Source organism: Dasypus novemcinctus, chromosome 30 (assembly GCF_030445035.2).
Source record: "Dasypus novemcinctus isolate mDasNov1 chromosome 30, mDasNov1.1.hap2, whole genome shotgun sequence".
NCBI classification, from domain to species: domain Eukaryota; kingdom Metazoa; phylum Chordata; class Mammalia; order Cingulata; family Dasypodidae; genus Dasypus; species Dasypus novemcinctus.
The window spans coordinates 45,084,225-45,110,394 of NC_080702.1; the positions used below are offsets into that span (position 1 = coordinate 45,084,225).

The 26,170-nt window shown below is 37.7% G+C and overlaps 1 protein-coding gene and 1 pseudogene across 1 annotated transcript; one reads left to right on the forward strand and one right to left on the reverse strand.

The window, feature by feature from the left end:
• Positions 1-911: 911 nt before the first annotated feature.
• On the reverse strand, positions 912-1,865 carry LOC131276864 (olfactory receptor 7A17-like). The gene has a single exon (XM_058290443.1). The coding sequence runs from the start codon at positions 1,863-1,865 to the stop codon at positions 912-914; it is 954 nt and encodes a 317-aa protein (XP_058146426.1).
• A 14,152-nt stretch (positions 1,866-16,017) lies between these two features.
• On the forward strand, positions 16,018-16,951 carry LOC131276865 (olfactory receptor 7A17-like; annotated as a pseudogene).
• The last annotated feature ends 9,219 nt before the right edge of the window (positions 16,952-26,170 follow it).

A 26,170-nucleotide genomic window follows, 5' to 3' on the forward strand; every position in this document is an offset into this window, starting at 1 on the left:
ATTATATCAATTCAAGGAAGATTTAAGAGATTTGAAACACTCTCTAATACTTGCTAATGAAACGTGCTTAAAATATTTTACTCTCTAAAAATTTTTTTGTGTAAACACATATTTGTACGTTTACATAAAAATCTGAAGTTATCTTCTAATATCTGGGTTTAATAGTTGAAAAACATATTGTAGGAAATGAGGCAAACATGCACCTTGCTTTTATGATCGGTAAATATGCACTACTATTACAGGAGGTGCTTAGAGAAATTTCCAGAAAATATTCTTTACTTTGAAAATAAGTTTTAAGTGATAACCATAGATCACTGAGAGAATAACAGTAATTATTGAGATCATCAGTGTTTGAAAGATCAAAGATAGTGTTGCTGATTACAATCTCACTTAACTTATGATTTGGAATGTGAAGGACAAACAGGCATATCAGAGATGTACTGTGCACTATTGTGAACAAATCAGATGATTTCTACAGTTTAGGATATGACGTTTTTTTAGAGCCAATGAACGAAAACCCTGATAGGTGTTATACAGCCTTTTATGAGTGTTTATTTTTCACTAAACTATAAACACCAGCAGTTTCCTTCATCTGGCACTGACTATAGTACACCTTCATCCCTCCAACAACCTGCTATAATTATATATATATAGAATTACATGTATGGAATATTTCACTTTTGAAAACCCAGGCAGTTGTTTCTGCCTTCAATACTGATTCCAGGGAATAAAATAAGAAAGATCACATGATGTAAAATAATAAAATAAGAAACAGGTGTTCTTTATAGAAAAAAAATTATAGAAATAGAGTTCTGATATGAGTTAAATAACAGATTATAGCTCTCTTCACTTTTAAAGATTTTATATTTTTATATCCCAGTTTTTGGCCTCTATTAATCATGAGCAATTTTCTAAACTTGGGAAAATAATCCTTTTATAGAGAGAATGTTTTTCAGCTTTTTAAAGGCCTGCTTCATGTCATTGTTTCTAAGACTGTAGATAAAGGGGTTCAGCATAGGAACGACCACTATGTACATCACTGAAGCTATTGCATTTGTCCTTGAGTTGTGGGAAGCAGTAGAGCTAATATGCACTCCAAGACCTGTACCATAAAACAAGATCACCACTGAGAGGTGAGCCCCACAGGTAGAAAATGCTTTATGCTTGCCCTCAGTTGTTGAAATTCTCAAAATGGAGGATATAATTTTAGAGTAAGAGAAAAGGATCCCAATGATTGGAATAAAACCCAGAAGTCCAGATGCAAAATATATCACTAGGTCATTTAGGAAGGTGTCAGAACAAGCAAGTCGTATTACCTGATTAAGTTCACAGAAAAAGTGGGGGATTTCCAAATTTGTACAAAAAGACAATCGCAAAACCATTAGGCATTGTAAAAGGGAATACAAAACACTCGATAACCAGGATGCCAGTAGCAGAATGCCACAGAGTCGGGGGTTCATGATGACTGTATAGTGCAGGGGGTGACAGATGGCCACGAAACGGTCATAAGCCATCACAGTCAAGAGGGTGTTATCTATTTGTCCAAAAAGTAGGTACAAAAATATCTGGCTGAGGCAGCTTTCAAAAGTAATGATTTTGCTTTCTTTCTGGATGTTCAACAGCATCTTTGGGACAGTGGTGGAGGTGAAACAGATATCTGTAAAAGACAGGTTAGAGAGGAAGAAGTACATGGGTGTGTGGAGGTGGGAGTCTGTGATGATGGCCAGGATGATGAGCAGGTTCCCTGTGAAGGTGACCAGGTACATCAACAGGAACAGTCCAAAGAGGAGGGGCTGCACTCCTGTATCTTCTGACAGCCACAGAAGTACAAATTCTAAGACATATGTTTGGTTTTCTGTTTCCATGTAGATGATGGAATTCCTGGAAGAGATATCAGAGTAATGCAAATTTAGCCACAAACAGAAATCATAAAAATATAGTAAATGTAATGATTTGTTTTGTAAGCAAATTAAAATTATATTTTTTATAGATTTTATAAAGATTTAATTTCCTTATTAAGAATGTCAGGGAAATCAAATGCTCCTGCTTCTCCTTGAAAACTTTGTTGACTAACTATACTTGTCCATAATGGAAAAAACTATGCCCAGGCAATATTTTCCACTACAAATTGTCTCAGACTTTATTTTCATAAACAAACCTAAAGCCCAGTCTTTTTGTACCTTGAGAAAAAAGCAGTGAAGAATAAGAACAATGTTGTAAGAACCATATGGCTTAATTGCAACACGTAATGTAGAAACACATTAATTAAACAGTATCCTCTTGAAGAAATAGATAGAATAAAACACCCATACAAATGTGCTCAGTGAATGTTTCACAGACGACAAAGGCAATTTGATGTAGACAGTATGGTTTTCTCAACAAATGGTACTAAAACGATAGTATATACTCATGCCAAACAAAAAGGAACTTAAACACAAGTTGTAAAAATTTCATAAATATTAAATCAAAGTGAATCATAACCATTTAAAAATAAAATGAAGGTAAAACTTCTAGAATAAACGTAGAGAATGTTTAGGATCCCATGGTGTGGAAATGATTTTTTAGATAAAGCACCCAAAGCATGATCTATGAGAAAATAAAATTTATAAGTTGTTTTTGTTGAAATATAAAACTTCTGCTCTTTGCAAGACATTGATAAGGAACTGAAAAGAAAATCTACAGATTTGGGAAAAAAAATTTACAAAACACGTCAGTTAAATGATTTACATCCAAATATACAAAGAAGCCTTAACAACCCAAAATAAGAAAGCAAAACATTAAAAAATGTTCAAAATATCTGAACAGACTCCTAAGCTAAGAATATACACACTTCACAAGTAAGCATACAAAGAGAAGCTCTCATCTGCCTCTATGTCTGTCAAGACTGCAACTGGGAAGGAAGGTGGTGTTCCAACATCGAATGGCTCTGTTCCTATCAAAGCCTGATGAAAAAAAATGAAAAGCATGGATTTTTTTCAATCTGTCTCTTTTATTGTCATTTAAACTTTTAGACAGAGGGACATTTATTCTGGAAAAATGGGAAAAAGCGCTGTTTGTAAGATCATTCTTTCAAATGAAATATATGAATTTAAATGATAGCATTATTGTAAAGTGTTTGACTATGCTTTCAAAAATTATTGTTTATATTTAAGATTAGAATTCTGAATGAAATATTTTTGATGTGGAAATTTAATTAAAATCCAAATATATGGATGGATGCATGGTAAAGGCACAAACTGGAAAGCAAATTCTTGAATAATAGTAAATAACTTGATCAGTGTTATTAAAATGTTGTCTCACTGACTTTTGTATTATGAAAAAGGATATAATTGTTTGATTTCTATGCTAGAAATATACTTCTTTTACTATTTACTCTGTTTTCCTTGCTTCTATAGAGTAAGTTTGTTACAAGGTTTAAAAGTTTTAATATTTATTTTGATTCAGAGTTGAGGTTTTATTATATATGGAATCTTTTAAACATCAACCAAAATGATTGCACATGTGAAAATTCTCGTTTTTTAAATTCTGATTTGCTTAAGATTTTGGCTTTAAAAACTTTATAACAATGGCAGTTGGCATTTGTTAGATGTGTGAAGTGCTGACAAATATCACAGTGATGCTTTTATTTTATAGATTATTACTATAACTAGGTTAGTCCTTACCACAAGTGAGGCATTTCTTTAAATGCGCATTTTAAAATGAATGGCTTTTATAGTTACAACATAATAAATTTTAAAGCTACATGTGAAAAAAGGGAGTTGATGTGGGAGAGGGAGGTGATAACTGGGAATCCCTCAGGGGATCCTTTTGAATTAAATTTTCTGTAATATAAAACCTCTTTTTAAAAAAGTTCATTATTTTGAAAAAATAAAGAAAATAATAGTCATCCTTTGACTCCTGTTTCAGGAAGTTAGTTTTGCCTGTTTTTAAATATTATTTGCATTGAAATATACAATAAACATTCATTTGTGCCTGGCTTCTTTGCTCCACAGTATTCCTGAGAGGAGATTCATTCATTTTGTACCAAACATTAGTAGTTCAATCTTTTTCATGCCTGTGTGGTATTCCATTGTCATATTATGACATAATTTATATATCTGGTCTACTGTTGGTAACATTTGGGTTGTTTTCAGTTTTGGGCATCAGGAATAATGCTGCTTATAACATTCTCAAACATATCCATTTTCATGGGTGCGTACCCATAGCAGAAATTCTGAATAAGAGAGCATTAATGTGTTAAACTATAGTAAATTCTACCAAACAGCTTCCCACGGTATTTCTATACATAGATCCTCTCATCTGCATTTTATGAGAGTCCCATTCCTCCTATTCTTCACTAGTACTTGGTCTTGTTCATTCTTGCCATTCAGTTACAAATGACACTGGAGCAAACTTAACAGGAATAATATTTATTATATTTTAAACTGAAAGGATACCTTTCAAAGGGGAGGCATGCTGAACATCCTTGTTTAAAAAGATACTTGAGTACTGAAGATTATATACACAGGCTCTATGGTCTTTTATGTTTTCATATTATGTGCAGAATTCCCAGAATTTAACATCACAAATGTTCAAGGGAATTTACATAATTGAAAATTAATTAAATTTGATATTTTTATATTTAAATAATAATTTAAAAATTCAAAGCAAGTAAGAAATCACACAGTAATATATCTGTACTCACTTCTTAAAATAAATAAAAAGCTAAAATCTGACAATACCAATTGTTCTTGAGGATATGAAGCAATACAATTTGCATTAATTGCTAGTGAGAACACAAAATTTTGCAGCCATAAGACACTTTAGCAGTTTCTTTTACAAATGAAGATAGTATTTTTATGTTATTTATGAATTCCAAAAATACATATTTTTGATATTACTTATGAATTTCAAAAATATACATTGGGTTGTGTTTGTAAACTGGTCTATTCCTCTGGGCATATTAGATTGTATTAAATTCAGAGGTTTAACTTTTAATTAAATCAAGATCAGGGCTTTTATCTGAGCATGTCAATAGGGCATGCAGGGTGCAGTCCCCACCCCCTTGTTTGGGGTAAAATAGACTTTCACACGGTAGTAAACACATGGTGAAGGAGAGCACAGAAAAGAACACAGGGGAAGAAAAACAGCTCATCAGACAGGATCTTGTGATCCCCTGAAGAAAGATGATCCTGATAGTGTGCAGCTGACCTTGTGAAGAGACCAGAGCAGCCCAGAGAGAAATGAGCCCCACGAAGAGAGACACACTTTTTACCAGTTTACACCTTATTTCAGAAGAAACTGGAGCCATGGAGCCTTAAGAGGAAGGAGGAAGGCTGAACACTTTCAGAAAATGCATGCCAATTTGTCAACATGTGGCAACAGACTTTGGATGAGAAAATACTTTTACGGTGCCTTGAGTTGGATTATTTAGAGCCTGGTAACTGTTCAGCTTCTACCCAAAGAATTACCCTTCATAAATGCCAACAGATTTCTGGTACTTTGCATCAGCACCCCTTTAGCTGACTAATACACCATACAATCCATCAATTGTGCTTCTAGGCATATATATGAAAATTTAAGTTTGTACAAAAACACACACATGATTGTTTATAGGAACTATATTTGTAATTTCAAAATCAGAAAGCAATGAAGAGGTTGTTCAACAGGATAAAAGGTAAATTCACTGTACTATATCTATACAGTGGAACACTACTGAGATAAAATGAAATGTTCCTTCCAGCCAAACATACATATTTGATGAATCTTAAATGGTTATTGCTAATTAAAAGAAACCAGTTTTAAAATGCTGCATATGCTGATATCAAATATATCATTTCCTGGATATGGCAAAACACTGGGATAATAGAATATTCACTACTTCCCTGAGTAGAGAGTAAGGTTGAATAGATAGAAGTACAGGGTGCTTTGTAGAATAATGAATCTATCCTGCTTAATACTGTTAAAGTAGATGCTTGTTATTATACATTTGTTAAAATGCATTGAAATTGACAACACAAAGAGTAAACCTTACATATGAAAATACAAATTAATTACAAGGTCAAGGGAATCCCAGATAGAACAAACTTTTTGCAAATCTAACTATATGAAAAATGTGTAATTTGCCCCAACAGGGGGACTGAGGGCAAAGGTCTGGAAAAGTAATATTGGTTGTGAATGGAATCTGTAAAGTGAACTCAAAATAAATGTGTATATGTCCTGTACTCTAGTTGAAAAGGTAGCATTCCTCCGAGTATGGATTAACAGTACTAATTCTTACATACATGTCCACTAAAATCAAGAAACCCATAGACAGATGGCAGTTAAGGGAATATTTTTCTCACTGTAAAGTGGGAGCTTACAGATAAGCAAGCGGAAGAGGTCAAAATGTTCTATGAGATAATGGATTAGAGGTAGACAAATCAGGATGAAATCGTGTAGGTGAATACAGACAGAAGGTTTTATATATACATAATACTAGATACAAGCATGTACAGATCTTAGCATACACACATATATTTCATACATACTCGGCAGAGAGTGCCTAGAGGCTGGAGTAGCAAAGAGCACAGATAGTGCCCAGGCCTTGTAATTTAAAACCATTCTCCAATAAATGTCTTCTTAGAGAAATTGTTGTTTCTAGGAAAGAAATATGGAAGAAGCATCTGGTATATTTTGTGGTATCAAAAAGTAAATCGGTGCTAAGATTAACCTTTCAATGATGGGGTTGTTGTACAGAGAAATAAGGTAAACTGGAAAAAAATTCAATGGCTAAATAGAGCAAATTGCAAAACAGCAACAAAAGTAGTATTGTATCACACAACAAAGTTTGAAATATATGTCATGAGTCAATCCCGAAATAACTAATTTATACATAACAAGAGGCGAATCTCTTAAGCAGAGGATTTCAATAATTTGTATAGATATTGCTCTCTCAAGGACATGGAGAATAAATCCCCAATCTAAAGTGTGGGCTTCAACTAGTGGCTTCTTTGCAAAGGAGATACATGAAAAGGCTTAGAAATAAGGAATTTTACACTGAGGGGACTTCAAAACACTTTCCATCAGCCTAAACATCAACAATGATAAGTCGTAGTGGTAAGTTGCACCCTGGATAGGATGTGATAAAATGGAATTTTATCTCTGGCATATTCCTCAAAAAACATCAGATCATCAGAAAATTGTAACTGAGGGATACTTTACAATACTACTGACCTTCACTCCTCAAAAGTATCCAGTTCATCAAAAATGAGGAGTACTACCTGAGAAGCTGTCTCAATCACAAAGAGATCAAGAATTTATGACAGATAAGTACAAGAAATTAGTTTAGATGGGTGATGTTAAGAACAGGGGAAAGAGGGTGAGAAGTTCTCAGAAGCTATCTCTAAAATCCTTGCAATTTTTCTGTAAATCTAACACTGTTCTAATATAGTAAATTTTTTAAGAAGTAAAAATATTAGTGAAATGAAAAATCCTAGAAACATCGAATTTCAAGATTCAATCCAGATACAATTAAATGACTTGTACAAGAATAGCACATTGCTCTAAGTCTCACATTCTTCAGTTGAAGCACAACAGTAACATTGATTTCATAAACTAATTGAAATAATTAAATAAAATAATGAATATATAATATCATGCATTGTGCCTAGTATCAAAACAACTATTTTAAACATCATGATTCAATCACACACAGATTCACTCCCCACACCTTCCCCAAATCCACTGGGCAACTTTTCATCACTCATTATCAACGTGTGGTCTTAATAAGAGTGATATAAAGAAAAGGGGGGAATGGAAAGGACAAATGAGTTTATATGGCTATGAGACTCCAAAAAGAGCTGGGAGGTTTTCACAGGGGTTACCTTTATGCACACCTGAGCAGAGTTCCAGAGACAGATAAAGTAGATACAATCCCAGGTATTGGTTCTCCTGAGGGCTACAGAGAACCACAGGCTCTATGGTGATGGCAGATGGAGTTCAGTTCCATTTCAGTTGGCCCTACTTTGGAGTTTGTGTTTCTGTGCGATGGAGCTGGACTTAGATGTGATCTTTGTCCACAAGTCTCTCCTTTTACTTTTCCTGGAACTGTAGTTGTTGCTGGGGTTTAATGTATACGCAGGGGACCTGAATCTCTGGACACTGACCACATGAGAGCCAGATCCTGAGTCTCAACAGACTTGGAACTCCTACACTCTGGTTTATTGGACTTACCCCACTAGTCTTACATGGAGGTGAAGAAGGTCAAACACCACACCAGGGAGCCATGACTGCCTGCAACTGAAAGCAGGAGAATTGCATCCGGCATCCATCTGAAATCTAAGCCCCCTCTTGATATAGATGTGGCATGGACACAACCATTCTAAGGTCCACAGGATGGAGGAATAGAGTATGGATAGGAGTGGACTTACTGATATTCTATTCATGAACTACTGTGATTAGTAAGTGAAGAAATTACTCCAAATCCTCACTCAAGATGCAATACAATCATTAGCTCCCTTGTTAAGCCTTCACTAGCCTCCACGGGATAGGACCATACTTTTCGACCCACTACACCAGAATTTCAGAGCTATGTCTAATTATTGGATATATTCATTTCTATGTCAAGTACCCCATTTGGATGCAATCTCTTAAACATGAAGAACAAAGTCTTATCCATTTCATTATTACAAAAAATATGTAGAGCTCTTTATGAAGTAATTGATTACTAAGCATTTGTTGAATGACCAAAGGAAAAAAAATGGATGAAGGGGAAACAGCTGTGGCTCGATCAGTTGGGCTCCCATCTACAATATGGGAGGTCCTGTGTTTCCATCCCAGGGCATCTTTGTGAAGGCAGGTTTACCTGCACACCGCATAGCAGAGAGCCACCTGGCCAGCAGAGCACTTTCTCAGCAAGGTGATGCAACAAGAACAGAAAAGGGAGACAAGCAAAAACACAGAGGATTGTGCAGTGAATGGACAGAGAGCAGACATCAAGCAAGCTGAATGGCGGGAGAAAAAAAATTAAATAAATATTGACACAGAAGAACGCATTGCAAACGGACACAGAGAGAAGATAGCATGCAAAAGCCACAAGGGGGAGGATATTAAAAAAAGAAAGAATGTAATGAAACAGATATTTCAACAATTGTAGAGAAAGTAGAATGAGTGAATCAAGGTAAAAATGCTGTTGAGAGAGGGATGACCCAAGATTAAGAGCTAAGGCTAGACGAGGCAACTTGGTAAAAAGAGATATTTAGTGTATCCACTATCTATTTCCACTATCACATTTTAATTGGGTCTGTATATTAAGTTTTCCTTATGGGCATTTTCTGTTGATACCCTTAAAGTTACTAGAAAAAAATGGGATCATGGACCCAAAATACATTCCCCCAGTACCTGTGAAATTCTGTAACTCACCCTGAAATTATCAAGGTATGGTCTGAGTTCACAAATGTAGATTCTTTCATGAATTATGAATGAAGTTGGAAGTTCTGCTCCCAGGAAGAAAAGAGATATGGAATCACTCACGAGGTCTCTAGAAAACAAATTGTGTTTTTGCTTCACCAGATATTAGAAAAATATATTTGACATAGAGAAGAGAAATCTTTTAGAATTTATGAGCAATTAGGGATTCCATTCCCAAGAGCCACATTAGCGAAATATTCTTTTGTCTCAATATTCCCTGTGATATTTAGTTATCTGGAGGGAGGAAAGAAAATTGCAATGAAAACTTTTTAAATTTTGACCTATTTGACAGCTTTGGAGTTCCATTTCCTCTCTTATCCCAGGGGACACCTACCTCCCAGGAGGAGATCATACCTCTTTATGTCAGTCTCTAATTTTGCCAGGTTTCCCAAAATGATTACTCTATTTCTGTTTCTGGAGAAAGATTCTGGATAGACTAAAATTTCTTATGTCTCCAAATTGTCTCCTCTAGAGTTGGGGCTCATACATGGAACCACCATCTCTCAAGAGGATTTCCTCTTGTCCCAGTGCTTCCTTCTATCCCATAATTAGCAATATCTCTTCAACTCAGACAATGAATTGTTTTCTCAGTCATTCAATGAATATTCATTCAGCAATATGATATGGTAAAGCCTCAACTACTATCTGGTAATGAAGAGAAGAATAAGGTACTGTGTTTCCCTGCAAACAGTTCAGAGTTTAGACAAGCCAAGAGAGAAGTGTACAAATATCACACCCTAAGGGGTTACACTGGTCCTGGTGAATTCTACTTCTTTATGAATGAAGGTTGGATTTTCTGTTTCTTCCCTTATGCTCCTGGGATTTTGAAAGGGATTACATTAAACTTAAAGATCACTATAAATAGTATTGGCATGTTTTTTAAAAAGTTTTATTCATACCCCATATACTCCTTCCATAGTGTACAATCCGTGACTGTTTAATCACAGAGTTTTGGATTCATCACAACAATAAATTTTAGAATATTTTCATAACACAAAAAGAAAAATACCCTACCACTTATAACCCCTTAATATTGTTATGGTACCTTTGTTACAATTAATGAAAATATTAAAATACTACTATTACCTATGGTTGGATTTTTTTGTATTTGTATTTTTAAAGAAGCTTTAGTTTTCATAAAAGTTACATTAAATAAAACAACCAGGGAATTCTCAACTGTCCACCAACTCCCCCTCCCACACTTCTCCATATTAACATTATCTTTCATTAATGTGGTACATTTGTTACAATTGATGAACACATATAGCAGCATTTTTACTAAATGTGGACTATAGTTCATATTATAGTTTTTACTCTGCTCCACACAATTTTGTGGGTTATGACAAAACATGTAATGGCCTGTATCTATCACTGCAATGTCATGCAAGACAATCCAGTGTTCCAAAATGCCCCAGAGCTACATCTTTTATTCTGTCCCATTCCCATCAGAATCTCTGGTGGCCCCAGCCATTACATCAATGATAAAAGTTCATCCTTTGCTAGAATAGTAGTAAGTCTATAACAGAATAATACCAAGTCTACTTTAGACGATTATCCATTTCCCAAACTTAAGGAATTGGAATAATGATACCCACTCTTCTAATTGAGCAGGTGCTTAGTTCCCATCTATCCTTACCAGGGGCACCCAGAATCTGTGTTTCTTTTTGTTGTGTCATCTTGCTGTATCAGCTCTCCATGTGTGTGGCACCATTCTTGGGCAGGCTGCATTTTCTTTCGCGCTAGGTGACTCTTCTTACAGGGTGCACTCCTTGCATGTGGGGCTCCCCTATGCCGGGGACAGTCCTGTGTGGCACGGCACTCCTTGCACACATCAGCACTGCAGATGGGCCAGCTCCACACGGGTCAAGGAGGCCCTGGGTTTGAACTGCAAACCTCCCATGTGGTAGGCAGATGACTTATCCATTAGGCCAAGTTCAATTCCCATTTTTAGTTTTTTTTATTTTCTTTATCCAATAAATGATTTCAGACACTTTTGTTTTTGTACTGTAAACCCTTTGCTAGACAGTGAAATACACCAATTCAGAACTCAATATGCATTCCTCCAATGGATGGATGAATTTCACTTAAAAAACGTAAAAAGTATAACGTTTTGGGAAAAACTTTAAATCATTCATTCCGTTACTAAAGAACATAATTTCTTTTGACATCTTACATTTGCCATTAATGGTTTCCATTTGCAAGGTATTTTATGCAATGGAGTACAGGAATGAGTTGCATGTTCTGTATTGTATTAATGGAAAATAAATAAGACTCTTTCCATTCCTGTAAAAAATAACTGCCTTTTTTTTTCTAAATTTCTTAAACATTGAAGGTATTGTTAGTGGTAATTTGTATACTGATGCTATGAGTAAATTTCTAGCATTGGTTTTTATAAGAAATTTCAAATTTCATGACAAAAGGATGACTTAAAAAAGAATTTGGAATTCTGCCCAATTTTTTCCTAGGAATGGTGTATCCTGAGACATGGCACAATTTATTCCTAAAAAAAAAACCTACCTGTCCATTCAACAACTACTGCTTACGCATAATGGAGTCTCAGAAATAGTCAATTTTTTATACACTTACTTGAAATCACCTGTAAAAGCAGTGTGATCATGAAGGCTGTCTTCAAATATCTGAAGAAATCCTAGAAATAAGAAGCTGCTTATTGTTCTGATGATATCAGTGAGCTATTACTGCATAACAATACATCCAAATAGAAATGATTTAAGACAGTGCTCTTATTGCTTCATCCATGTATGGGTTTTATTTGTGTTGATCTCTGCAGAGCTCCTCATGAGTTGCATCCATCTCTGTCAGCAGATAAGGCTCTGCTGATTCTGTCTGGATAATTTACATTCTTGTGGCTTTTCTGGATAGAGGTAGATGAGAGGGACCTTTATGGAGACAACTGGTATTTGCTGCACTTGTATCATCACCTGCCTGGAATTGTTCAAATGCAATGTCAGGGTTCCAGAAAGAGCAGTGGAAACACTTCAAGGTGTCTTGAAGCTTGCTGACACTCACTGTACATCCTTTTGGCTAAAATAAATATTTATTTATCTGAGTCAAGCTCAGATAAAAAAGTAGGAGAGCTATGGTCTTATCGAAAAAAAATTGATTCTGGGAATTTTTGAAAATTGGGCCCCTCGGCACACTTTCTACCACATATATAAACCACAATTGAGCAAAGTTCAATTAGAACCTTTAATTTTTTTTTTATTGATTTTGTAAAAATATTACATTAAAAAAAATATGAGGTCCCATTCATCCCCACCACCCCCAACTCACCACTCCCCCCCCCAGCAACATTCACTCCCATCATCATGACACATCCATTGCGTTTGGTAAGTACATCTCCGGGCATCTCTGCACCTCATGGTCAATGGTCCACATCATGGCCCATACTCTCCCCCATTCCATCCAATGGGCCCTGGGAGGATTTACAATGTCCGGTGATTGCCCCTGAAGCACCATCCAGGGCAACTCCAAGTCCCAAAGGTGCCCCCACATCTCACCTCTTCCTGCCACTCTCCATACCCATCAGCCACCATGTCCACCCCTCCCACTAAGGTTTCCAATTCTACATTTTTTTTTAATTTATTTATTTTTTATTGACTTTGTAATAATATTACATTAAAAATATATATATATATATGAGGTCCCATTCAACCGCACCACCCCCACCCCACCTCTCCACCCCCCCCAGCAACACTCATTCCCATCATCATCATGACACATCCATTGCACTTGGTAAGCACATCCCTGGGCACCTCTACACCTCATGGTCAATGGTCCACATCATGGCCCATACTCTCCCCCATTCCATCCAGTGGGCCCTGTGAGGATTTACACTGTCCAGTGACTGCCCCTGAAGCACCATCCAGGGCAGCTCCATGTCCCAAAGATGCCTCCACTTCTCATCTCCTCCCACCTTTCCCCATACCCATCAGCCACCATGTCCACTTTTCCCAATCCAATGCCACCTTTTCTATGTGGACACTAGATTGGTTGTGTCCATTGCACCTCTATGTCAAGAGGAGGCTCAGATTCCACATGGATGCTGGATGCAATCCTCCCACTTTCAGTTGTAATCACTCTAGGCTCCATGGTGTGGTGGTTGTCCCTCTTCAACTCCATCTTAGCTGAGTGTGGTGAGTCCAATGAATCAGACTGTAGGTGCTGGAGTCTGCTGAGGCTCAGGACCTGGCCATCAAACTGACAGTCCAGAGATTCAAATCCCCCAAATATATCCCAAACCCCAACACCAACTGCACCTCCAGCACATTAGCATGAAAGTACCATGAAGAGAGATCCCATCTGAGTCCAGATTCATCACACATAAACACCATTTCCAAAGAGGGGCCATCTGACCTGGCAGTTAACCCCATCGGCCATGACCATAACTCCCACGGGTCTCTTTAGCCCTCAAAGGAACCAATAACTGGGGGTTGTATCTGCTCTATCTGTCTCTCAGACCCCGCTCAGTTGTGCATGAGGGCAATCCTTCTGCCAGCCTCCAGACTCTTTTTTAGAAACTCATAGCCATATAAACTCATTTCTCCTATCCATTTCCCCCTTACTTTAGGTCAAACAGCATTTTAAAGTCATGTTATTTTATGTAGACATGAATATTCTGCTGATCCACATTGACCTTCCGTATAAGATCATTTTCCAGTTGCATCATTTTACTTTCCATTTGACCACAAGTTGCTTTATACGTTACACACCATAAAGCAGTTTTCAGTCTACTCTTCCTGGGAAGGAACCAATGGAACTGAAATAAGGCTGTTGAATAGAGTCTGAGAGATGCAGAAAGATGTGACATTAGAGAGTCAGAAGAAAAATGCACCTCATGTCATCAGTGATAGGCAAATCCTTCCTAACAAGATGGAGTTATGCTGAGGTTTTCATGCACATTGATTAAGTCTGATAAGAGTTTTCAGGGGAGAGATGCCAATAATGCCCACAATACAGGTGAAAGTTTTAAAGTTCAATTATTAGCAACTAATATAAAGTGCATCTAAGATTCAAAATAAGGCATATCTGATTCTAAACTTTGCACTTAATATAATTTTAAAAACACATCAAATGCTTCATATAAAAATTCCCAACATTTTTCTACTACTTATATGTTTTCAATTGCGAAATATTTGTTTATTCCCATAATTCATTTTCCTGTTGAATTGATCATTCTATTAATTGTCTTGTCATTGTAAAAAGACATCACTGCCTTTGTCTTTTGGATGAATTTTTTTTGCTCTTTTTTTAGTTTTTCTGGGCTTCAAGAGGATATAAGGAGACTTGGAATGCCAGCAAAACCAAGGAACGGTTCCTTCATCGCAATTTCTCATGTGGTGCTTGAGATATTATCTTTCCTTTTCCTTGACATACATTTAATTCCTTCCTCTCTTTTTACTCTGTGCATTTATCTGTTTCTTTAAATAAAGGGAAGAAAGTGATCATAGCAAAAGGTAGCACCATGTTTAACATGCACAATAGGCTTGTCAGCTGGAATTTCAGAGCATCTTTTCTAAAAATGTGGAGAATCGAAAAACTGATGTTGTCAGCATGGATTGTATTTACTCCTGGTTGATCAATGTGGCTGAGTGTGAGAAAAGCATGATGTTAGCTCAGCCCAATGATGCTAATGTGTGCATCATACGTGTGGGTGTGATGTGTGTATTTGATGGGGTGTGACCATTCCTCAGAGTAGGGATATCTGAGCTCATATATAATACACAGTCTGGGGGATATTCTACAAAACCCGATAGGACTAGTTCCATCACATTTGGTGGGACAGCATTGCAACCAAATTAATGAACTGTGAGAGGTTCACCATATGGATAGAGGATTCCATGAATTTAAAGATTCAGCAGCAAAAACGCTGACTTGTTCTTAAATCTCCTCTGAATTAATCTCTCTTCTCTATCCTCTTAATCATTTCCCTGCCACACTGACCTCCTATTTCACTCTGAAATTCTGAAACAAGTGACTTTTAAGGTCTTTTCGCAGGAAGTTCTCTTCACTGGGCACAAATCTCCCCTAATGTCCTCATGGCTTCTGCTTTCTCTCCCTTTAGGTGCTGATTTAAATTTCATATCATACATGGCACTTTTCTGAACACCAAGTGAAAAATAACACCATCATTTCACTTTTTTTTTTTTGCCCGCTTTCTTTTCCTTAAAGCATGGGTAATCATCTCATTTGTAAGATGATTATGTTTTAATTGCATATATTCTCTCTCTAAGAATAGAAGTTTGGGACTTTTCAATTACAGCCTTGTGGACTCATTGCCACAACTCTACTTGCCCCTTACTTACAACTCAATATATGTTCACGTAGAATGAATTTCTCATGACATCTGTAGTGTGCATGAATCTGTGGTAAAGATTGAGTTTGGGGGAAGGAATTTCTAATCAAAGGTGACACTAGAAATACACTAAAGCGATAAGATCCATATAAACAATTTAGATATTATATTTTTCCCTGAAATAGACAATGTAATATTTCTGTTTGGATAGTATTATCTGTTTTTTTAGAAACTACCCAAGTTCTTTTCTATTTCTTCTTAGTCTCATCAACCACATGGGACTTGGAAATGAAACACGAATTTCAGAATTTCTTCTCCTGGGATTTTCAGAGGATCCAGAAGTGCAGCCCCTCCTCTTTTGGCTGTTCCTGTCCATTTACCTGGTCACCATCTTTGGGAACCTGCTCATAATCCTGGTCTTCATCACTGATTCTCACCTCCACACACCCATGTATTTCTTCCTCTCCAACCTGTCCCTTTGTGACATCGGTTTATCCTCCACCACTGTCCCAAAGATGCTGGTGAATACCCAGGCACAGAGCAGAGTAATAACCTACACAGGCTGCATCACCCAGATGTACTTTTTCACGATCTTTGCAGGGTTGGATGACTTCCTTCTGGCCGTGATGGCCTATGATCGCTTTGTGGCCATCTGCCACCCCCTTCACTACACAGTCATCATGAACCCCCAGATGTGTGTCCTGATGGTTCTGGGTTCCTGGGTCATGAGTTTTATACAATCCTGTTTACAAGGGTTAAAGGTATTATGACTGTCTTTTTGCACACATGCAGAAATCCCATTTTCTGTGAACTTCGTCAGATGATCCAACTTGCCTGTTCTGACACTTTTTTCAACTACTTAGCAATGTATTTAATACCTGGAGTGATGGGAGGGGGTCCCCTTGGTTGGATACTTTTCTCTTACTCTAAGATTGTTTCCTCCATACGTGCAATCTCATCAGCTCAGGGGAAGTATAAAGCATTTTCCACCTGTGCATCTCACCTCTTGTTGGTCTCCCTATTTTATTGTACAGGCATAGGGGTGTACCTAAGTTCTGCTGCTTCACACAACACACGTTCAGGTTCATCAGCCTCAGTGATGTACATTGTGATGTACATTGTGTGCTGAACCCCTTCATCTACAGTCTGAGGAATAAAGACATAAGGAGGGCTCTGAACAAATGCTTTGGAGGAAAGTCTGAAAAGTGACATTAGTTCTCTGGTGGCTGAAAAGCTGTTTTAGCACCTTTCGAACCCTCAGAACAAGAAATCTGCTTTCATTAGACAGGTCATGGATGTAAACCTGCCAAGAATCCAGATGACCTCAAATACTGTGAAGTAAAAATTTCAATCAAACTGTGTGTTATGAGATGAAGTTATTGTTTTTGATGATGAGAAATTTCTCCTTGGCATTGCTAGCTTCATATCCATGTTTAAGGAGTTTAGTTACAGTGTAGAGGAATGTGTGGCATTTTTTATATTGTTTTATTTTATCACCTTTCCTTTTTGCTTGAATACTTCCAGGGCTGTCAATGAATATAACTCTCTGCTCCCTCTGAAAACAATATCTGCCTTTGTTCAAAATTGCATCATTAATTTTAAAGAGCAGGCATTTGTCAATCTAGTTATTTACTTTAATTCCAAGATATATTTTACCTCTTTTTTGTTCAGTGCTTTCTTTTATATATTTGTTCATATATGACTATAAAGAAGAGTTTAAAAATCTGACTAATAGTCCCCCTTAGAATGGAGTGTTGTCATTCAAAGCCATAATTTATTACTACACAAACACCCATGTCCTTGCACATACTGCTGGTTATCAGACAGCTAATATTAATGTAGTTTCCTTTTAATATAGTTATCTGCAATTAAGTTGAATTGCAAGGTTATCATGAATGCTATATTTATTCATTTTTCTCTTTATTTTTTTAATGTTTCATTACAAATATAAGAGGTCCTCATATACCCCCCAACCCCTTACCCCACTCCTCCCACATCAACAACCTCTTTCATCATTATGGGACATTCATTTCATTTGGTGAATGTATTTTGGAGCACTGCTGCTCCACATGGATCATGGTCTATACTGTAATATGCAATCCCGATAAATATCAACACAGCATTCTTTAATGAACTAGAAAAACTAACCAGGAAATTTATTTGGAAAGGAAAGAGGCCCCGAATAGCCAAAGATATATTTAAAAAGAAAAATGAATTTGAAGGAATCACACTACCTGACTTTAAAACATACTACAAATCTACAGTAGAGAAAGCAGGATGGTATTGGCACTAGGATAGACTTCCTATCCAATGGAACCAAATTGAGAGTTCTAATACAGACCCTCATATATACAGTCATTTGAGAGTCAACAAGGCCACCAAACCCAATCAACTGGGAAAGAATAGCCTCTTCTACAAATGGTGCCTGAAGAACTGGATATCCATATGTAAAAGAATGAAAGAGGATGACCAACTCCCAACTTATACAAAAATCAACTCAAGATAGATCTAAGACATAAATATAAGAGCCAAGACCATAAAGACCTTGAAAAGCAATATAGGGAAGCATCTGTAAGAGGATCCTATTACAGGACCTTGTAATAGGAAATGGCTTCAAGAACTTTACACCAAAAGCACAAGCAGCAAATAGATAAATGGGACTTCCTCAAAATTAAAGCCATTTACACCTCAAAGGAGTGTGTCATGAAAGAGAAAAGAGAGCCTACACAATGGGAGAAAATATTTGGTAAACATATATCTGATAGGAGATTTATATCCTGTATATACAAAAAATTCCTATTTCTCAAAAATAAAAAGACAAAAACCCATTTCAAAAATGGGATTAAGATTTGAACAGATACTTCTCCAAAGAAGAAATACAAATGGCCAATATGCACATGAAAAAATACTCAAAATCCCTAGGTATTAGGGAAATACAAATCAAAAACTACAATGAGACACCATTTTACTCCCATAAGACTGGCAGCTATCAAAAAATCAGAGTACTTCAAGTGCTGGAGAGGATGTGGAGGAATGGGAACACTCGTCCACTGCTGGTGGGAATGCAGAATGATCCAGCCATTCTGGAGTACAGTTTGGCAGTTTATCAAAAAAACTAGCTATAGATTTGCCACATTATAAAGCAATTCTATTGCTGGGTATATATCCAGTAGTACTGAAAACAAGGACACAAACCGAAATATGCAAACCAATGTTCATAGCAGCACTATTCACTATTGAGAAAAGTTGAAATCAACCCAAATGCCCATCAAAAGATGAATGCATAAATAAAATGTGGTATATACATACAACGGGATACTACTCAGCTAAAAGAACAAATATAGTACAAGCACATGTGATAACCTGAATGAATATTGAGGAACTTAGGGTGAGTCAAGCAAGCCAGGCATTGAAGAATAAATACATTATGACTTCTCTGATATGAAATAATAAAACATGCTGTCTCAGAGAGCTTGAGATTGGATGATCGTCTTAAAGGAAGTTGGGGGGGGGGAGGTTGCTAGCTGACACCTACATGGGTGAAATCTATGATAAACTGGAGGTAAGTATTTGTACAGGGAAGGGATAAAATAGGGTGTAGGGATACATTTGGGTGGGGCTTTATAGGCTTGAACTGAGCTAGGGATGGGAGGATGGTTCGGATGGCCCAAGAAATTAGGGGAGGGTAGAGGAACATTTGGACATAGGAGATTGCCAGGTATGTGGTTTAATCTATAATGTTGAGAAATATCTTTAGAAAATATAATAAGGAAGGTTACCTGTTTAAGATGCTTAAGGGGGGGTGGCATCTGACACATGGCAGGTTTCTAGGGAGTGTGTAATTGCTCATTTTGTCATAGTGGGTTATATCATCGGGTGGAGACCCATAAAATGATAATGCTGTATTTAAATAGCTGCAGGAATGCTGAAAATGAGGATCAATGATCTTTCTGAATGACCCAGTTCTGTTCTCATTTATTATTGTATCAATCAGCACTTGATGCACAACAAGCCATCCCATAAATAAATGGTTTAAGATAATGCTTTTACATTGTACGGCTGCCAAGTCCTAGAGGTGATTGATCTCTGTAGGGACCTCATGAGCATGTGATCACTTTTATGTCACCTGGGTTGACTCAGATGGCCTTGACTGGGTTCTCTTTTATACTGGCTGCTTGCCTGGCCCTATGGAAGTCCAACTGGCCTCAGATGAGTTTCCTCACTTTTGATCTACATGCTCTTTCATCCTCTAGCAAGCCAGCTGAGGAATTGTTCATATGACAGTTTCAGTGCTCCAAATACAGAAGCAGAATCATTCCAAGACCTCTTGAGGCACATCCCTTTCAGCATATACTCTTGACCAAATGAAACAGAATGCTTTAAGTACTTACCAGAAACAAAGTTAGTTGAAGCGATCCACAGAGTCAAACTGAAATGAGATGGAGTCTGAGAAACGTGATATTTTATTTTGTCAAGTGACTATGATAGAAACCTCAGGCTTGTTGTCAAAAACAATGAGAATTTTTCCACCTCAACTTCAAATCTAGAAGTCCAAAATCAAGGTCTCTGCAGAAAGGGTTTCTTGCCACAGCCTGTAGCAACAATCCTTAGGGCTGCCATGTGTGCATCTCTGCCTCTGTCACATAGCCATCTGCCTCATCTCTGGTTTCCTCTTACTTCTGACTTAAATTGATTTTGTCTGTTTTTCCTTTTCTTATAAAGAACTGAAAATTATGGTTTAAATTCCACCATGATTTCATTTGGCCTCAAGTAAGTAGAGTCTGTGTAGACCATATTCTTCAATGAGACTGTACATAAAATAATTGTAAGAACTTCAAGGGTTCTATCTGAAAGTGATTTCATGTACAGAGTACTGAAGGGTAGGAATTTAACTTATCCTTTGTAAGGGACATTGTGGGAGGAAGGGCGCCCTGCTTGCCACAGTAGCAAACAGTGCGGCAAGAAGTGACACCGCCTTTGCCCGCTGGGCCTAGATAAGGTGACCACGCCTGACTAGGGCTTTGCTGCTAGAGGCTGGCCCCGGCGCTGCCCTCCCCCTTTCTATCTCCCGCCTAGCCCAACATCCGGCCAGCTCTCACTTCCCCTTTCCCATCCCCTATTCCAAACCTCTCAGCCAGCCCTCTGCCTAGCAACCGCTTACAATCACCTGTCAGGAAGCAGTACCCACCCACACCTATCAAATCTCTCCACGCAGTCCCTAACCCTATAAAGCTGTATCCCCTTCCGCAAAAAACTAGACTTGTGCCATCAGCCTGTCTCCGTGAGTTTCTTTCGGAATCTCGTGCGCCCTCCACGCCTTCAGAGCCCCCGAGGGAAGCCTCCGCGGCCACACGAGGCTTTCTTACCCCCATCCGGGACCCCCACGTCCCACAGGACATGATTCAGTCCAGAAAATGTAGAAAATTTGTGCCATCACTGCAATCATATTGATGTACTTGTTTGTACACCAACTGTTGTGTCTGAGGCCACCAGTCAGAGTGAGGACCATTTGCAAAGAAGAAGGCAGGCAGAGTTTTGGGGAGTGTATTCACATTGAGTTTATTCCATGCTCTTTTTCTTCCTCTTCTCTCTCTTCTGCACCTGCTCCTTTAAGCTATCTTTGTTCTCTTCACTCTTCTATGTGGAAACTGCTTTTATGCCAGTACTAGTAGACTATATGATTGTCTCTTACAGTGGTATACCTCTCATATTACATATACTGATTAGCTGGTACATGGGTCAGTTGGGATCAAGTCCACCCCAGAAGCTAAATGTAGTTATGCTGTGTCACCGAATACCTGATCTAGCAAAGAAGTATCCAGGAACTTAGACCATTTATCTAATGGGCTCTAGTGCCCCCCTTAAATGGCTGGCATCTTAGGAACTCATAATTACAGGGCTGCACCCGTGGCCCAAGCCCACTACAATAATATAAGGCACAACATAACATAACTAAGGAAATTACAAAACCAAGGCCAATTAAAACAGCACTTTTCCAAATGGATACCAGATGTTCCCACAAATACCCAGTTTGACTATTGATTACAATATGATGGCAAAGAAACCAGGGTTCCATCCTGCTATTCTCTGGGTATCATTGGCATATTGTTCAAAGCACTGGGTTACTATATCCCTTCAGGTTACATGTTCAGCTGAAAGTCACCCCCCCCCCATTACAGACATCTTGACCCACTAGGGGGTGGTTATTGTCCATATCTCTGGAGTGGTGCTTCTGTTTGTCTTCATATTGTTTCCTATTCTGGTGTGGACTGGTCAGTTGTCTGAAGACATGTTCAGTTAGCCTCAGTCACAATGGCAATTGTCCATGGAAGGCCTGCTCCCTCTCCCGACATTTCAGTGAATACCCAGCACTGGGTTATGTTGTGAATATGGGCATAGATATGCGTCCACAACAGTACAGTGTGGTTGCTGTCAACCTGGAACAGAATGTGGCAGGCTCTGGTGGCTGCCCTGGTCTGGATTTCATACCTTGTCTCCCCACACTAAACCTGATCATAACGGGGAGAGTTCCACTGGGAGCAATAGTTGGGCCACATTTGCAAGTCAAAAGTTCCCCTCAGAAGGGTTCCCCCTGAGTTTTCAGGTAGTGCAGCTCATACCTCAGATGGTCATTTAGAAACCCATGGTATCATCATCAATCCCCTCTTCAAATCATCTCCATATGGTAACAGGATGGCTTTCCAAGTGTGGTCTTCAGTTACACCAGTCCATGGCAACATCCACAGCACACCACTGTTTGTCCAGACTCCAAGGCAGGGGAGCCAGGCAATACCAAATTTCCATCTAAAACTTTAGGAAATGCAAGAGAGTCTGATGTGTTTATTGTTACATGCAAGGGTAAAGCACATCCCTGTGCAACCAAGTCTAGGGGTTAATGCCCCACTCAACATGGCTGCATGTTTATAAGGTCTACTGCCCACGACTGGTGGGAAGCCAACACCTGCGAGATCAGCTCCTTTGGAGACATCATGTGAAATTCGTATTTTAATAAACCATTATAATGTTCAATTATGCCTGCAGCATGCACTCAATATGGGGCATGCAAATGCCAATCAATGTCTTCATTTTTACCCGGGTTTGCACTTTGAAACCTGTGAAATTGGTTCCTCTGTCCCTCCGCACTTCAAGAGAATGCCCATACTGGGCACTTAAAATATTCAATGCCACATGGTACTTTGTCGTGTGGCTATATGGAATTGGAAGTTCAAAAACTAAACCTGTATTATATCCACAGTTGTGAACAGAAAATTATATCTTATATCAGAGGGAAGGGATCCACTATAATCTAGTTGCCATAACTGTAGGAGGTCTGTCTCCTTGCTTTACAACTCCTTTCAGGGGAACCCGATTTCTGCATGGGTATTATTTAGCATATAGCTCCCAGGCTGTTAATGTGTTCATTGCATCTGCAGTTGTTAATGGGAAGCTATATCACCTAGCTATCTGCAGGAAGGTTCAAGCCTCCACATGACCCATGTGTCTATGTAACCAGGTGATCCATCCATAGTTTGGATGTAAAAAGTTCTTGTTGTGGATTCTGCAGAGTCATTTCCTGGGCTTATGAGAGGTTTATGCCCTGCAACATGATTAAAAGTTATGCTACATTCTTGTCCTTTGGACCACAAATTTTGTCACCAGAGAGGTCTTTTACCAATCATCCATTCTTGCCACTCTGCCTGGATCAGCAGTAAAGTTAGTCCTTTGTACATGACCCAAATATATGTACACATAGTAACGGGGCTCTGTTCATGCATTATAACTAGCCACATGGCTCTCATTTCAGCCCATTGGCTGCTTTGACAAAATCTGGTTTCAAATCAGATATCTTCTATATCTACTCAGATACCTACAGTGGCCCAAGATATCACTATGCCTTTGCTGGACCCATTTGTACACCAGGCATCAGCAGGTATAGCATCCATTCCATCCTTGTGTGGGCTACACTTTAAAGCCTGGGGACCAGGAAGCCCTCTGGATGAGGGGTCAACTCAACACTCTATTGGTCTAATACTTCCTGCAACTCTGCAGACCAGGCTAGTGCTCAACATTGACTGCTGTTTCATACATGAACCCCACTTAGCCATTGTGGTCATCTGAGCCAACCCAGTTCTGGGGGCATTCAACTACAAAGTACCATCCTGCCACAGGGAGGGAGGTTCATATACTAGGACTCATTGTGATCCTGTAAGCATTTCAAATGCCTGAAGGGTGGCTTACACTGCCCCTAACTGGTGCTCAATGAGAGAAGAGCAGGGTTCTGCCCCTTTCCATAGTTGACACCAGAACCCTATGGGCACCATGCACTTCCCGTGTGTTTGCCAGTGGCCCATTACAGGAGAATCACTGCTACCAAATACAAAAGACCCGAAGGGGGACAAAACCCACCCCTATCATGCAGTCAGGTTCACCTGGGCTGAAGATCCACTCACCATGCCCAGAACCTCCTACTGGCTATGCCAAATGTTGGGTCCTTGATGCTTCGCCATAATAGGGAAGTCAGCACCATTTGCAAAGGAGAAGGCATGCAGAGCCATGGGGAGTTTGTGCATTTTGAGATATTCTATGCTCTTTTCCACCTTTCCCTGCTCTTTCTCTCTCTAATTTTCCTTTAAGCTTCATTTGTTCTCTCCACTCCTCTCTGTTTACACGGGAGCTGCTTTTATGTTACCAGTATCAGAATATATGATTGACTCTTACAGTGGCATACCTATCATTCTGCATATACTGAACAGCTGGCTTATGGGTCAGTCAGGATCAAGTTCAATCCCTGGAAGCTGAGTGCAGTTATGCTGTCATTGTGTCTCAGATATGGCCAAGAAGTATACAGTTTGATTAGGTCATTTAACTATTGCGCTTCAGCTCCCCCTATGCTAGGTTTGTTTTGTGGAACTTTTATCAATAACATTGTCAAACTTTACAACTTAGAGGTGATCACTTTTAACAATTTAGAGAAGCCTGTTGCACTTTATTTTATTACCTTGTGTATTGGCAAATATGAGTTTCCTTATAAAAGAACTGTGGGCTCATTTAAATTCTACATCCCAGAGCAGAATTTATTTATTTGTAGCAGTATACGACTGTTAGATTTTCCCGCCCAGTAGAATTTTGTGTTAATACTTTCTTAAAAATGAACTTTTAAATCCTTCGGTGACGATGACATCTTCTTTTAATTTCACTTTCATGCAATAATAATCTGATGATTTTTTTCCAATTATAACTTCATGCACAACTCCTAAGTGAATTGTTAATATCCAGTACTCTTTTAGCATATAAAATTAGTAATTTTCTGCTTCTCATAATTAGGAGATTTGAGTGAATGGGTATTTCATTTTACTTTTTCTACATGGTACTTTTGTTTTGAGATTTTCAATATGATCTTCCAATTTTCCATCTTATCCTCTCCTATTTCTACCAAAACCTTTATATTCAGAAAATACTATTTTTTAAGACTGAAACTATGAAGAAATGTAAGTATCTATATGTTCATCTGTATTTTCTTCTAACAACTAGTATTTTCTCTTATTTCATATTTGTTTGAAATTTATTTGAGAATAGAGAGATACAGTCCAACCTTATGTTCTTCTAAATAGTTAGTCATCAAACACTTTTTCATAATGTTAAAACAACTTGTCTAATGTAAATAAGAACTAAATTTATTAAATTTAATGTGACATAAATTAAGATATCCTAAATGATAGTGAACACAAAATTAAATTTAAAAATCTAGGATTATTCCATTTAAAATCATAAAATGAAAGATTAGTGTCACATTTCTATTATTCTTGAAATTTTCTGGAAGCTTAAACCAAGGCAAAATCATTTAAAAATAGTGGCTATTAGGAATTATATGGAATATGTGTTATTTACAAATTATTTGGTGAAAATAAATGGATTTGAGAAAAATTTTTAAAGTGATAAAAAAACCAGAAAGCTAACATGACAATACCAAATATAATCAAAAGATTTTCTAACATAATTGAAATATCACAGACATATTGGAGGGAGTAATCTCTACCCTATTGATATTGAACTTAAACGACTCTTAGCCAGAGATGACCATGATATTCATAAACACTGCAAGGACATTTACTGAAATGGTATTTAAATATCTGAAATTGTTTTTCTATTATTGCAATAAGAACATGAACTTAAGAAAAATGTTAACTCTTTCTAAATTAATTCGCATCTTTAATGGAATCCACGTTAAAATTCCACTGATATTTTCTTTGCATGTGGCTAGATGATTCTGAATTCATCTAGTAGAATAAGCTGGCACTTGGAATGAAGTTATGATAGAATGCTAGGTGAGTTTATTTATTCAATATTTAAATATATTATGCAGATATATAAATAAATTAAAGACCAAAGATTTGAAGCTTCTCACTATAAATACATAAACATCATGAA